Source organism: Bubalus kerabau, chromosome 6 (assembly GCF_029407905.1).
Source record: "Bubalus kerabau isolate K-KA32 ecotype Philippines breed swamp buffalo chromosome 6, PCC_UOA_SB_1v2, whole genome shotgun sequence".
Lineage (NCBI taxonomy): Eukaryota > Metazoa > Chordata > Mammalia > Artiodactyla > Bovidae > Bubalus > Bubalus kerabau.
In genome coordinates, this window is record NC_073629.1 from 1,906,276 (window position 1) to 1,920,226 (window position 13,951).

General features: G+C 41.6%; 1 protein-coding gene across 6 annotated transcripts in view; it reads right to left on the bottom strand.

The window, feature by feature from the left end:
- Nucleotides 1–1,671: 1,671 nt before the first annotated feature.
- Nucleotides 1,672–13,951, bottom strand: part of POU2F1 (POU class 2 homeobox 1) — a 399,485-nt gene continuing 387,205 nt past the window's right edge. For all 6 annotated transcript variants that reach the window (XM_055587185.1, XM_055587184.1, XM_055587187.1 and 3 more), the window contains one exon: nt 1,672–12,631. In XM_055587185.1, coding sequence (XP_055443160.1) covers nt 12,321–12,631 — 311 coding nt within the window. In that variant the 3' untranslated portion in view covers nt 1,672–12,320. The remainder of the gene's footprint in view (nt 12,632–13,951) is intronic.

Consider the following 13,951-nt stretch of genomic DNA (forward strand, 5'->3'; position numbering starts at 1 on the left):
AAGGGTTTGTGGAAGGAAAAGATCTCTGAGGTGGAACAGAATGGCTGAAAACTCAACCCTAATTCTGTAACCTGGTCATGGGGCAAATTATACCATGTTGTTTCAGCTGCTCGCCCACTGACTGCAGTGCATAAAGAAAAGTGACAGCTCTTTTTTGGCTGCTGCGGCTTCATCATCTTATGGGGCATCTTAGAAACTGAAGTTAGCTTCCCTCTGTTAGTCAACATGAGTAAGCCTCGACCTCATACCTAGTTTTAAGGTCAGCTAAGTTTCATATAGGCTGTGTATGACCCATATGGCTGGCCTAAAAATAAGAATTTGACCTAATTCTGTGAAGATTTTGACTCAAGAAGTAGGAGGAAAGCTGGCTGTAAGCTATGGGTGCAGGAGCTTGCCCAGGGTGGCTGGGGTATAGGACTCACTGGACTTTGTGCAAGACAACTACACGGAGAAGGCCAGTGGGAGAGGATGGAGCGGATGAACTGGCAGGACAAAGCCCCAGATCAAGATGCGAGTGGCCCTAGTTGTCAGAGAAAAGGCTGCAATAAGAGAACTCACATCCTTTCATGAGGAATTCGCTTCGCAGATAACCCTGGAGCGGGTTAGAACATAAGCTTTTCACAAAGAACTACAGGGAGACAGGTGGAAATCAGTGCTTATCCTCAGATCTGCCTGTGACAAATGGGTTTTGCTTCCTGAAGTCCTTTTCATGCTTCTGAGCCTGCTGCTGTCTCTACCAAATAGCTGACTCATATTAAAATTGTTTTAAGAAAATAACTTTACAAACTGAAAAGCAAGGTATAAATATGAGACAGGGTGGACTGGGAAAGAGAGAGGCATTACTTAACATAGGGGAGAAAAGAGACAGTATTTGTCTTCCATTTGGGCCCCTTTTGGGACAGCAAGCATACCTTGAGGCCATAGTGCGAGCTCTCTTTCAATCTCTGACTCCTCATTTAAGGGGATGCACAGATTCAGTTCATACACACTAGTTAAAGAGGACACCTCCCAAAGGTTAACAGGCTGAAGTTCCCTCTCTCTGGGAAATTCATTTTGAGATTCCAATTTTCCTTTTTAGGCAGTCAACTAATTGCATTAAGACACTAAATGTTGGCTATACGAAGCCAGAGGGAGCTAAGTTTGTGACCCATCAGACAGGAGAAGGAGAGGCCAAATTCAGGATTACCGCCCTTCAGAGGACACCAGAGACTGAGTGTTCAGGACCTGGCAAGAAATGCTAGAGGCATGTGGCAGTTTAAACAATCAATTTGGAAGAAGTCAAGTTCAATGCCAGTTCTGAAGTCAAATACACAGTGAGAGGGGAGTTTTGAAGATTTCTCTCACAGGTCAATCAAGGGCTTGTGTGTTTGATCACACAAAGTCCTCAGGCCTGAAGGAGACCACTGCCTCCAGACTCAGGGTCCTGGAAAACCACTAGGGCCTGGGGAGGGGGCACGGTGGTGGCCACAGGGCCCCATGGAGCAGAAGGGGAAGTGTGCAAGAGGTGGGTGAGGGTGGGGGAGGAGCCAGCGTGCTTACAGGGACCCTGGGGCTCCTGAGAGCACCTGCTGGAAAAAATAAGTTGGAAGGCTTAGGGGAGTAGTGTGGGAATACGTGAAGCATCCAGAATACCAACACGACAACTTCAGAGAAACTCAAACAATGTGAAAACACTTGGAAAATGGTTTAATGATGTTTTACAACAGAAATGAACTGTACAGTTACAGTAAGTTTAATATATATAAAAAATTACAGCAGACAAATGCATCTACACAAAATCTACCATTTCATTCTGATTCACTGTCACCTACACAACCTTTCCCAAGCCTATAGAGCCCCTGTAGGCAGCCTCAGGAAGGGGATCCTATAAAGGGCACTTTTAAAGAGACAGCACCGCTCATATTCCCCACCACCTCCTCAGGCCTCAGGAGGTACCAGCTAATTCCCCCAAATGTGAAGTTGCTTGTGTTTCAGGTTTTCAAAACCAAGAAAAAGTGTTTCCCAAGGGCCCAGATAATGAGGTCCTGAACTCCAAGTTATCAGTTGATTCTTATGAAATATTCCTATCAGAGGGGAAATGGCTAACTAGGTATGCTGGGACAGTGAGGCTATACAATAGCCACCCAGACTGTAGTTATCTAAGCAGAAATGTAGAAGGACTCCCAATAAACTACTTATGAATTGTCACTGCCTCATTAAAGTTGCTGGACAATTTTGGAAAAAAATCATTTACACCACATCTTAAGTTTCCACAAAAGAGAACTCAAACTCACATTTTAAAGTTAAGTACATAAAACAAAAAGTTTGGGGAGACCAAGGAGTCAATTTCCCCTTGTATTCCTCCCTTGACAACAGTGGAAAAACACCCCTGAATCAATATTAAAAAAAAAAAAAGGCAAGAAAAGAGAAAGGTGGTAAAGTTAAGATATTTAAAGACAGAGAGAAAGAAAACAGCTTTAGAAAAACACGATCACTGTCTCCTTAAAACAAAGCGGAATCCCAGGTGGGATTGGTAATCAGCAAATATTCAATCCAAATTGAACCCAGTGGAAGTTTATTACTGAATATTATGTACACTCAGAACTTTTTTGTTTTCTTTTTTATTATGAACACCTAGGCAGTGAAAACTGTTATGTTAATACATACAGAGACACACCCCAAACATACAAAAATACTATTATTCAAACTACTAAGAATAGGACAGTTATTTTCATGCTATGACTTTAAGAGCATTACACTGAAACAAGAAATGACTTTTTTTTTTTAATATCCCAGAAATATACCAAAATATACATCTAAGCTTTGGAATTACTGAGGTTAGACTAATGCAAGTGCTGGGTAATCGTACTTAATACACAAGTCTAAGGTTCTGCAGGAAAGAAATTATCTTTGGTATCTGCATCAGGCTAATATTATTAACATTTGGATTTTGCTTTGGGATAGAGCTTGTATGACCCTAAAACCAAATCCCCCCCTTCCCCAATCAACTGAGATTAAAAAGATCCATGTAAAAAGTTCCTTCATTTGCAACCCCCCACCCCCCAAGTTAAAAAGTCACAGGCATCTACCTAGCACAAAAGGTTGTGAAATACACTGCATAGTCGCACAGTGGTGCTGCAAAAGGAAACAAGTTACAATGAGGAGAAATGGAAAGCTCGATAATCGTTCTGCATGTTTTCTCACAAACAGGACAGCCACTTCCAAGCAGTTCCAGTAAAGGAAAAGAGAGAAAAGGCTCAGAAGGGCAACTTGGCGTGTATTCACCCGCCAGCACCGCCCCAGAGGTTAAAGCACCCAGCAGAGCAGCCAATCCTGCACCAGTGTCTTCAATTTCCCCCACTCTGTGGAGTCCATGGGCGCCCAGCAGCACCCCCAACCATCCTAGTCCCTCTGCTAAACCCCCGTGGTGACCACGGCTGTTGTAGGGGTGGATCACCGTGGTAACTATAGGGCATGTTATCATGGTGATGGGCTTCAGTCCACTGTTTTGGAAAATCTGAAATGCCAATTTATTCCATGGCATGTTCACAAGCTGGCAAGAGTCAAGGCTACTGAGCATCTGCCTCTGTAAACCTGGAACGTGGAAAACAGACCCCCTGCCCTTCCAATACCGTCAGAGGCCCCACCTCCCCACCCCGGCCCCCTCCTCTTAATGCCAGGACGCCACAGACTGGATTGATGCTGAAGACTTCCCTTTTCTTTGGTTTTTTTGTTTGTTTTGAGTTTATACAATCATTAAAAAATCTTTGGTTTTGGCTGGAAATTTTAAAAATGAAGCAAAACAACACAAAGAAACCACCCTCCCCTGGCTTATAGCAGCAGTAGTAAGACCTGGCAAAGCTTTTTTTTTCATCGGGGGTGGGAATTGAAGGTTGGGAACTACATTCAAAGAAAAGGTGAAGGGCTGGAGATGCAGCTTCTAGACAGCCCAATGGATATAAGATTGTCAAATAATAATAATAATATTAATAATAATAAAAACTTAAATATTTGGATTTTTTTTGGTCATGTCAAAGGAAAAAAGTGAAATGTATACGCAGCAGTCAGGTTAAAGGAGCCTTTGGTGTGTCTTCCCTTCCACCCAAAGTCCTGAAAATAAGCAGAACCCTGAGGCCTCACAGGGGAAGGGGATGACCTCTCCCTACCAGGGAGAAGGCAAGTACAGGAGGTGATCTGTGGCCAGCAGTCCGAGATGTGGTGGGGGCTGGGGGTCTGGGGAGGGCTGGCCAGCCCCTAAGGGCAGGGTGGCGGGGAACAGATGTTAAAGAGTCCTGGGAAGACCCCTTGCAACAAAAAGAAAGAGACGATTGCAATTTGCCCTCAGCTTGCAGTAGCTTTTAAAGCAGCAACGTTCAGAGGCTTTGGGAAGTCCCACCCTAGGCTACAGGTCCCATGATGCTATAGGCCAGAGTTCAACATTACTCAGAAGAGGGAGGGCAGACTTGGCAACTCTGTAGGGGTGAGAGAAAGTTAAAGCATGTTACTCAGTCACGAGTTAGAAATGAGGTATACGATAGCTCCTGGATTTGTGGTGGGCAGAAACCCCCACACTTACTCACCTCGTTTCTGCCATCGCCACAGCTGCAGGGACTGAACTACAGGCTAATGTAGGCGAGGGCATTTCCTTGGAATGAAACCTCCTGTGGACTGAGCAATGCACACAGGCCCCTTCAAGCAAAGGTAAGAAGCTGGAAGAAGGCGGTCTCTCCCTTTTACCCGCGCTCAGGAGACACACTATTTACGCTCTCAAAAGCCAATGTTACAACAAGTCTTAGGCTCTCTCCTTCCCCCACTCTGAACTGTTTGCAGTTTTAAACACAACCAGGCTGGTCCACTCTACTCTCAGAAAGTCTACGCCTTACGGAGAACTGTGTAGGATCAGAACCAAAGACGTTCTGATTGTAGGCACCTCCAGTTGCCTACAACCACAGCCTTTCCTAACAGGACTGTCATTCTGCTTCTCAAAGTGCTTTCCCTTCCTGTGCTATTGTTCAGACTTAAGAGACCCTGTGGGACCAGGTAGGAGCACAGAGTCTTCTCTCCCCTTGGCTCTGCCCTTTTCCATTCGAAGGAGATCCCAATTTTAAAGAAGTGTTTGGACGTCTTATCCTGGAAACAACACTGTACCCAACTGTCTGCCTGCAGACTTCTCATATCACGTGAGAGAGCTCAATGTCACTGCCAAGTCACGAAAGAAGCCTTAAGCTGCTTTTGTGAGGTTGTGGCTGGCTCAAAACAATGATGAACAAGTAAACAAACCAACCTCAGGGGAACTTTGCATCAGACTTCAATATTTTGCTTGCTTTTTTAATAGAAAATTAGTTTTGGGGTCTGAACTTTGACAGTGTCCTGGGTTTGAACTGGAAAGTGACCCTGGGTGGCACGGTCCTGTACAGAACGGGCTGATTCAGGGTCAGAAAGAATCATTACGGGGCCGGCCCTGCCCACCCCAGAAGCTTCGCTTCTGCGACAGCGGCGGTCCGTCACGTATGGTCTGTCTTTCCACAACTGTTTCAAGTGCTGTTATCTTTAATAGTCCTGTTACCTGCTTCCTGACCTATCTAGTACTTTGAAAAGTCACATAATATTAATATCACTTTTATATAATGCCAGAATAGGATTACTGGTAAAGCTGTCATGAAGTTCTGCAACCTGATCATTTTTTGATAGAATATCAAAAACAATAAGTTTCTTTTCCCTCTCCCATTTTCTGTGTCTTATCAATAGTAAACCAAAACAATGAATTACTCAAGTTTCTAGAGCCCATACGTAGAAACATTCAGTAACAATACAGCTCTACGGAAGAATAAAAGAAGGTCTTTCGGGTCTTCATGTACTCTTGCTCTTAAAAATGCTTATCCTTTACAAGTGACAGAACAACTAAATAGCATCTGAACTCACACTGGTGGTACTTGTTCTCACTGTAAGTGTTGGATAAAGGGAAATAAAAGACTCCTACTCCCATCTTTTGCCACACTCCCTCTAAATTTCCCAGCAATTCCAAGAATATCACTGCCACACTGAGCAACTCTATGCATCTTTACAGAACCAGCAGAGTGAAACTAAATAAATCTCTTTCCCAAAGCTAGGATGACCAACAAGACTTCTTTCAAAAAGTGGAGATTATAGAGGTGGAAGAAGAGAGGGGAGAGGAAAAGTAGAGAGACAAATGTAAAGCTTTTTCCAAATTTCAGCTTTTTGTCCTTATTTCTGCTGCTTGTGTGGAAAACATAAGAATAAACAATGCAGTGTCTTTGGTATCCAAACGGAACCCCACTTAGGTTCTGTGAGAAGGGTCACCTATTGAAAAACAGCCTTTCTGGACACAGAGTCTATATCTGAACTTGGGAAGCCAAGAAAGTCTGTCCCACAGTCTGGCCAGAAAGGGCTCTTAACTGTTCCTAAACCAGCATCATTTCTCATTCAAGACAGCCCACCAAGAACAATACTTTCGGCAGTCTCACTAACCAGTCTCTAAAGGTCACACCATCACACGTGTCGGGTGAGCTGGGTGGCTTTCAACTTCTTGATCTGGTTTTCTTCTGTTTGCATTTTTGGTCAAGACAGAATTCGCCTTGATATGAGAAAAGGAAGTGAGGTTTTAAACTGCTGTGCTACCTGTACAACATTCAACAATGTGACACAGGGTGACAAAAAAATGTTTTACTTTAATTTCCTAAGATTAAGATGCATCAATCACTCATTTCTCTTTTCCTCTCCAAATTAAAGGGTGTTGTCTAATTCTGTCTCTATTTCTCAACTACATACCCCAACATTCACACATTAATCCTTCTCTTAAGCTCTTGCTACATGAGAGGTAATGAATCATCAGAAGAGCCTGGCAGGGTCTGGGGGGCCCAGGCAGCCACAGGAAGGGATAGAAATGCCTTGAGGACCCTGAACTGGATAACAAATGTGTAACCTGCAAGCCACCACGCACTGCACTGCAGCCCAGACCTTAGAGAGGCCAAAAACCCCAAACCCAAACACAGGGATGATCGAGTTTCCTTTGGCAAGACAGAGATAAGGAAACACACACACACACACACACACACACACGCAATGCAATGTTTTCCTTCTAACATAATCACCTTCTTCTCTTCCCCCCACCCCTCCCTAACCCTATAAACTGTAACCTATAAACAGGATCCCAAATACATATAGCATCAGTCATGTTTATCAATCATAATAAACATTAGTTCAACTAAATGCTACAGCTAGAATTATTTCCACTATTTATAAAGTTTTTCCTTTTTATTTATTTGGTTTTTAGTTTAAACCAGCTCTGTAACAATGCTAAGCTATGCTGAGGTATTTTATGAAGGTGCCAGAAGCTAGCTGTTACCCACCAGCATTATCCTCATGGATTAAGGTATCACCATTCAAAGTGAAAAGGAAGAGAGGAAAGGAGATCCAGATCACAGAATAACATAAAATCCACGAATGTTTACTGCTTTAAGCAAAGGCTGAGGGTAGAAGAGCCTACACATGGAACTGCTTCATGAATAAGGATGTTCAGAAGAAAGCAACTTCACAAATCATATGGAAATCTGGGTATAAACTGGAAAACTGAGAAAAGACATATTCCCTGCCCTCTGGCTGGATCCTTTTGAATATCTTACTGAAAATTTCAGGGGTGTCCCATTTAAGTTCTTTAGATTAAGAAAAGTATATGGTAGAACAGGATTAGTATTAGTTTTTAATGGTGAAAGCAATTTATTTATCCTATTTTTGTCCAAGTTCATGTTTGTACTGTGTGCATAGATGGCCAGGGCTGTGATTAAACTAAATGCTTTTCACACACACATACAAAAAGAAACTCACAATGGTTATGATCAACTGAATCCATCAATTCTTGCCCATTTGAGTCAGCTCCCTGTCCATTCTCTCTCGTTTCTTCGTATTGTAATGATTTCACTTTTGTCTTGGTAAAGAAAGTTTTGTGAGGGTGATATGGTTTGGGAACAACTTTAGACTATGAACTACAAAGAGTTTGTTTTGTAAGCCAAGTGTTTATTATATACTAATTGCAATGTTTACTATCAGGATCTACAACTTTAAACATCTACATTAATTTCCTGGATTTGCAAACGTATCCAGCTTTCCCAGCAATTTAAATAGAAAATTTAACGTTAAAGATTGGGCTGAATTTAAATATTGTGTCAAGCAAGTATCTGTGCTTCTGCATAATATATAGACACGGTTCTCTCCCACCTTCTCTCCCACCAAATAAATGAGGGGTAATAGAACAAAATAACGTAAGAGAGAGGTATAACTGTGCTTTTCTTCCCAACGATGGATGAACTGTGTAGAATAAATTGGCAAGATAATCTCGCTAAAAATCTTTTAATTAATCTTATTTTCCCTTTTAGAAAATGCTAATTTCTAATAATGCTACCATGAGGTACAAATCAGTATGGCCCTAAACAAAATCAAAGTTGGATGCCTTTGGTTCCATTTCTCTAGTAGTAAGTTGGGCAAACTGGGATGGTATTGATCTTTCTTAACAAATAAATAAAAGAAAGTGTGTTTTATATCAAGTCATAAATGGATAGGAACAATTTTTTTTTTAATTCTAAAAGACTGCCTATATAACTTCAGAAACATTTAAACTAACATAGCACTCAACATATTTCTTAACTCAAGAACAATAATATTGTTCTTCTGAGAAGCCCTTTTCTAGGTCTTTCTCCTCTGTCCTTTAGATTTATACAGGGTACAAAGAAAGTTTATAACCAAACTGCCCTGGCTGTGATAAGCAGGGTTCAAGCAATTACATTCATCACTCCGCAGGCAGGGCCCATTACCATGGGCAAATATAGTATCACTATAAATGCATTTGGAATTAGTCTTTGGCTTAACATGTGTTAACCAAATTCAGGGATAAAATAAAACCTGGATAAAGATTAAGGGGAAAACAAAGAAGGACCACAATGAACTGTGATGACCTACCTGGTCTTTTCTCTTAGAAGCGCAGAAACTCTACCAAACATTTCTTTTTGGCCAAATGGACTCCTTAATTTCCAGACTCTCCCATATAAGGTGGCTAAAAGTTAAGTCTGAGTACCTTAGCTTAGGAGATTCAAAGCATTTCTTGAGATGATAAAAAAGATGATACAAAGTAAAAAAGGACTAAAGGCTGAGTCATCAAGCAATATGGTCAGTAGACAATCTAGGGATGATGACGGGGATTCAATTTTAAGTTAAACACCCATCAACAAGCTGTTTTAGTGTTTTGTGTATACATTTCACAACTTGTTTCCTAAATAAGAGAATAAAAGAAAAATTCTAAGAGTTACCTTTGTCTAAAGGATATATTTCTTCTTTCGAACACAGGTTTTTATGCTGGTTTAAAGTTTATCCTCACAAAGTGATCCACACTCATACCCACACAAAGGCAGAATCCCTTTATCCCAAACTGATTAGACACTACAGACAGGGCAGGGAATAGAAGACCATTGTACTCACACTTAAAGCTTAGTATCTTTTTTTTAATATGAAAGTCTATTGGTGATCTTATTTCGGAGAGGGAGTATTTCTGAGCCACACAGGGAAACAAACAAACATGGCCTTTCCTTGCTCCTCCTCTTAATCCACTGGGCTTGAGTCCCTTGGGACTCAACACTTCCTTTGGTAGCGATTTGGGAAATGAATGCTACAACCTCTAACCCAGTCTGGTGGGTATCAGCATTTTCCTCCCTGAATCCTTCCTCCTAACCTACCACTCCCAAGGGAGGGACCCATCCCTATGGGCAGCTACAGTATAACTGACAGCCCTAAAATCATCTGCACAGACTAAAATTAGAGACGTCAACTCAGGGTAAAAGGTTAAATTCAACTACATCAGAGAAACAGAGGGATGAAGAGGAGAAAAATTAGTAACTGACACTGCCATTCTATTTACACACCAAACTAAATAAACTACTTAAAAAATCAAGTTAATGTCTGCCCAGAGGATATTACAATTTACCAACATAAAAGATTAAAAACAAGCAGCAACTTTTATATAAAATTAATAAAGACAAATGAAAAAAAGAAATTGTCAGTAGCATCTATCTCCTCAATGTGTCTGAACTGCACGATATAAACTAGTCCATTAGTACAGCAGCTTGCTAAAAATTGACTTTGGTTCAAGCTTAGTTAAAAAAAAAAACAACATTAAAAAAACATACCACACATAAAAACGGTGGATGGACATTTGTTATCGTTTCCCTGCTTGCAGTTCACTGATTTTAGAGGGATTTTAGGAAGGTGAAGGGTACTTTGTGAAATAAAATGGGAAGACAAAAGAAACAGAAGAAAAATTAACAAGGGAACTAAAACGTTTCTGGCCTTTTAATAATAATATGCCTGTCTCCAACTTGAATGATCACAAACAAAAACACACACTGTGTCTGTATCACTGCCTTTCCCAACACTGAGACAAATACACAGAATTCAAGCTCCCTCGTGGACACAAGCAGAGCAAGAAGAAGAAAAATCACCTGTAAGCTCTCTCTCAGCCCCAAGCTTCGAAGGGGAAAAAAGTGCAGTCATGGAACCACTGGAGATGCACACAAGCACCCACAGATGCCAGGCGGGAACCTTTAATTCCGGTAAGAAGGGAGCTCAAATGAGCTGCATTGCAGCGATCCAGTCTTTGGGAATTTTTTTGGATACAGATACTATAATAACAGAACACTGACAAAAAGGGAAATCCAATCTCCAGGTTACCCTTCCTGGAGAAGGGAAACCTTCATTCCTATTCATCTCCTATAAACATTTCCTTTTCATAGGCTCATTGACATCGTCTAGAAACACCCTGAAAACAATTACAGAAGCTAATTGCCTTCTACAATGAATTAAGAGATGTGTATTGCCATTTAGACCTACCTAGCAGGAGCATCACTAACAAACCAAGAAGACACGTGAGGTGTGTACAAAGTTCCTGCTCAAAGTCTTTCAAAGGTTCAACAGATCCCGTATCTGGCTAATTAGTGCCTTCTCCAGTCAGAGAACCAAGGAGAGTATCAGGGTTAGAGGAACTGATAAGCCATCTACTGAAAAGGAAGTCTGTGGCTGGAGGAAAACGTGGTAACCTCACACTCTTCTCATCACACCTCTTTGGGTGATCCAAACCAATGAAAAATAGTCTGGTAGAGTTCCTTCAATAAACAAAAGAAGGGAAAAGGTTCCCAGTTTCATTTTCTTCTTTGCCAAGTAAGTTAAAGGAAGTTTGGATGAAAAACTTCCACAAAGTGGAAAAAACAAACAAACACACCGACAGTAGGAGCATTTTAGGAGATAAGAAATCAGGAGAACCACCAAGTCAGGTGTCTGCAGTAGTCTTTGCTCTTTGGAACCAAATCCTGCCCTGCAACACGCACAGCCGTTTCCACTGAAAGTAGCAGAAAGCAGCACTGTTGCACCACAGGATCTGGGCCTCAGGTCAATGATCTGGGGTGAGTGAGAGCTACAGTTCAGCAGGAATTCCTTCCTACACAAAAGTGCTCCAAAGGCACCACCTGATGGGGGGGAGGGGGCGTGTGTGGAGTGGGAGTGTTTGCACACACTGCCTTCAGCTTCTGCACCAAGCCTCTTGCATAAGTGGCAAAAGAAAATAATTTTCTAGCACCTCTGTAAGAGTCATCAAGGATAAGGAAACCGGCAAGAACATTCCCCGCAGTTAAGAGCGTAAGTCCCCTCTCACCCTAAAGCCCTCCCACCCCACAGTGTGGGAGCTCGCTGAAATAGGATCCAGGAGCGAGAGATAAACATGTCCAAACTATATATATATATATATATAAAACAATAACAACAATAACAATAGAGATACAGTAATACAGGCCTGCCTAAATTGTACCAGTTAAGAAAGGAACCCCCAACACAATTGATATGATTATAAACACCTTGTTATGACTTAATGGCCTGTACAACAGACCCATAGAAATGATTTTTTTTAAAGAAAAAGAAATTTAGACAAACAAGAAATCCCCTTCCTATGTCGGAATTGGTAACCCACCTTAACTCGTCATCATGACTGCTGGAAATGATAAGTAGTCCTTTCACTTATTTTTTTGTTTGTTTTTGACTTTTGTTTCTGCCTTTTTTTTTTTGTTTTTTTTTTTAATTTTTGGTTAGAAAGTTCTCCAATCCATGAAGCAATCCTGAAAAGACAGTGTTTTATTAAAAAATTAGGCAAATTTGCTGTCCCATCTCCATCTCTTTTTTCCGCCATGTGTTTCCTCTCTTCTCTCCCTCCTCTCCCTTGCCCTTGCAACATGGCAACAGGAAGTCCATCACGTGTTTCAGTCTCTGCCAGCAGCGCCGCGCGGCCCAGCTCACTGTGCCTTGGAGGCGGTGGTGGTGGTGGAGGCAGCCCCGCTGGCAGAGGCCACAGTGAAGAGAGAGTTCTGGATAGACTCAGCGGAGGTGGAGGTGGCATGAAGGCTGGCTACAGGTCCAGAATTCCCTGCAGAGGTTGCAGCGGCAGAGACCAAGCTAACTGGATTGCTGGTGAGCAGAGAGAGGTTCTGAGGGGTCAGGAAGAGAGGGGCGGTCACGATGTTGGGGGCTCCTCCTGCGTTGGCGAACACCAGGTTCCCAGTTGCGTCCAGTGACGTTATTGGCAGAGAGCCACCAGAAGCAAGAGCTACAGACAAACCCCCGGAAACAGGCAGGAAGGAGAGTGTTAGTATCAGCCTGGAGAAGACAAAGAACGCATCAAACGTCCTAAGCGTTCCTACAACCCCGATGAAAAAAGTTTATCCCTTAGCTGAATTTTCCCCCTTAATCACAGTGCTATAATTTACCAACCAAAGATTATTTATAATTTTAAAAGAGCCTAGAGGACTGAAAACTCTAATGAGCATGAACAGGATAGGAGAGAAGAGAATCAGAGTTATATTTTTATCTTGAAATCTCAACTTATTTCATCTACCCAGAAATATTTGTTAAATCCAATAATTTTGATTTAATTAAAATTACTGACTAAAGTTAACTCCATTCAAAAGACTATTTTTTCCTGTATCTGAAAACCCCCAACAATCCCCTCACCCATATAATCACACCCTCACATGTATATTTGAGGGTTTTTCCTAGGGGCATTAAAAATTTGATTTCTTACATAATTAAAAAAAGCAAGAGGAACTGAGGGAACGTCCCTGACTTTGGACATGATCACACAATGAGTACAGAACAGTGAGTCCGGGTGCAGCTTGGCATTCTCTGAGACCCCAGGCTTAGGGGCATAGTCCAGTTCGGTACTCAGCTGGGTCTTTTTAGCATCACCACAGACCAGAGACACATTGTAATGCAAGAGAAAAAGTGATTTATCACAAATCTTACTCCAAAAAGAAATCATTTTATGACAAAAGCTTTACAGATCTAACCAGGAAGCAATTTCACATATGATTTAGTCAATGAGAAAGTCAATATAATGTAAGGTAATCTAGGTGGTATTTTGGATTTGTTTGGAACTAACTGCCCACAGTATACCGTAGAGATATCATCCATGAAACACTAATCCTAAATGAAGTTTAGCAGTTTAAAAACTGTTTTTGGCTCCAAGAACTCTCATTTAAGCAGGAATTATTTTAAGAAAAAATTCTGAGATTAGTATAGTGATGTCTCAAAGTGTTTCCCTGAGTCACATAATAGCAAGCATCTTCAAACATGAAGCTCAAATACTAAACAAAGCAGCCTCTTCAATATATAGGATGAGTGGACTTAGACTCATTTTAGACTGGATAGCATGCTAAGGCCAAAAGGGACCCATGTGGGCTTGGGAAAGAGATGTTAAAATCCAAGAGAATCTAAGCTCTATAATGATGAGGATATATAGATGGCAGAACCCAACAGGAATTAGAAGTACTCCTGCAGGCTGCATGCTGTCCTCCGACGTTAATTTGTTACAAAGCCTTCCTGTACATGGCTCTTGAGAGCGGGGATGGGGACTGGGGAGTTTTACTTG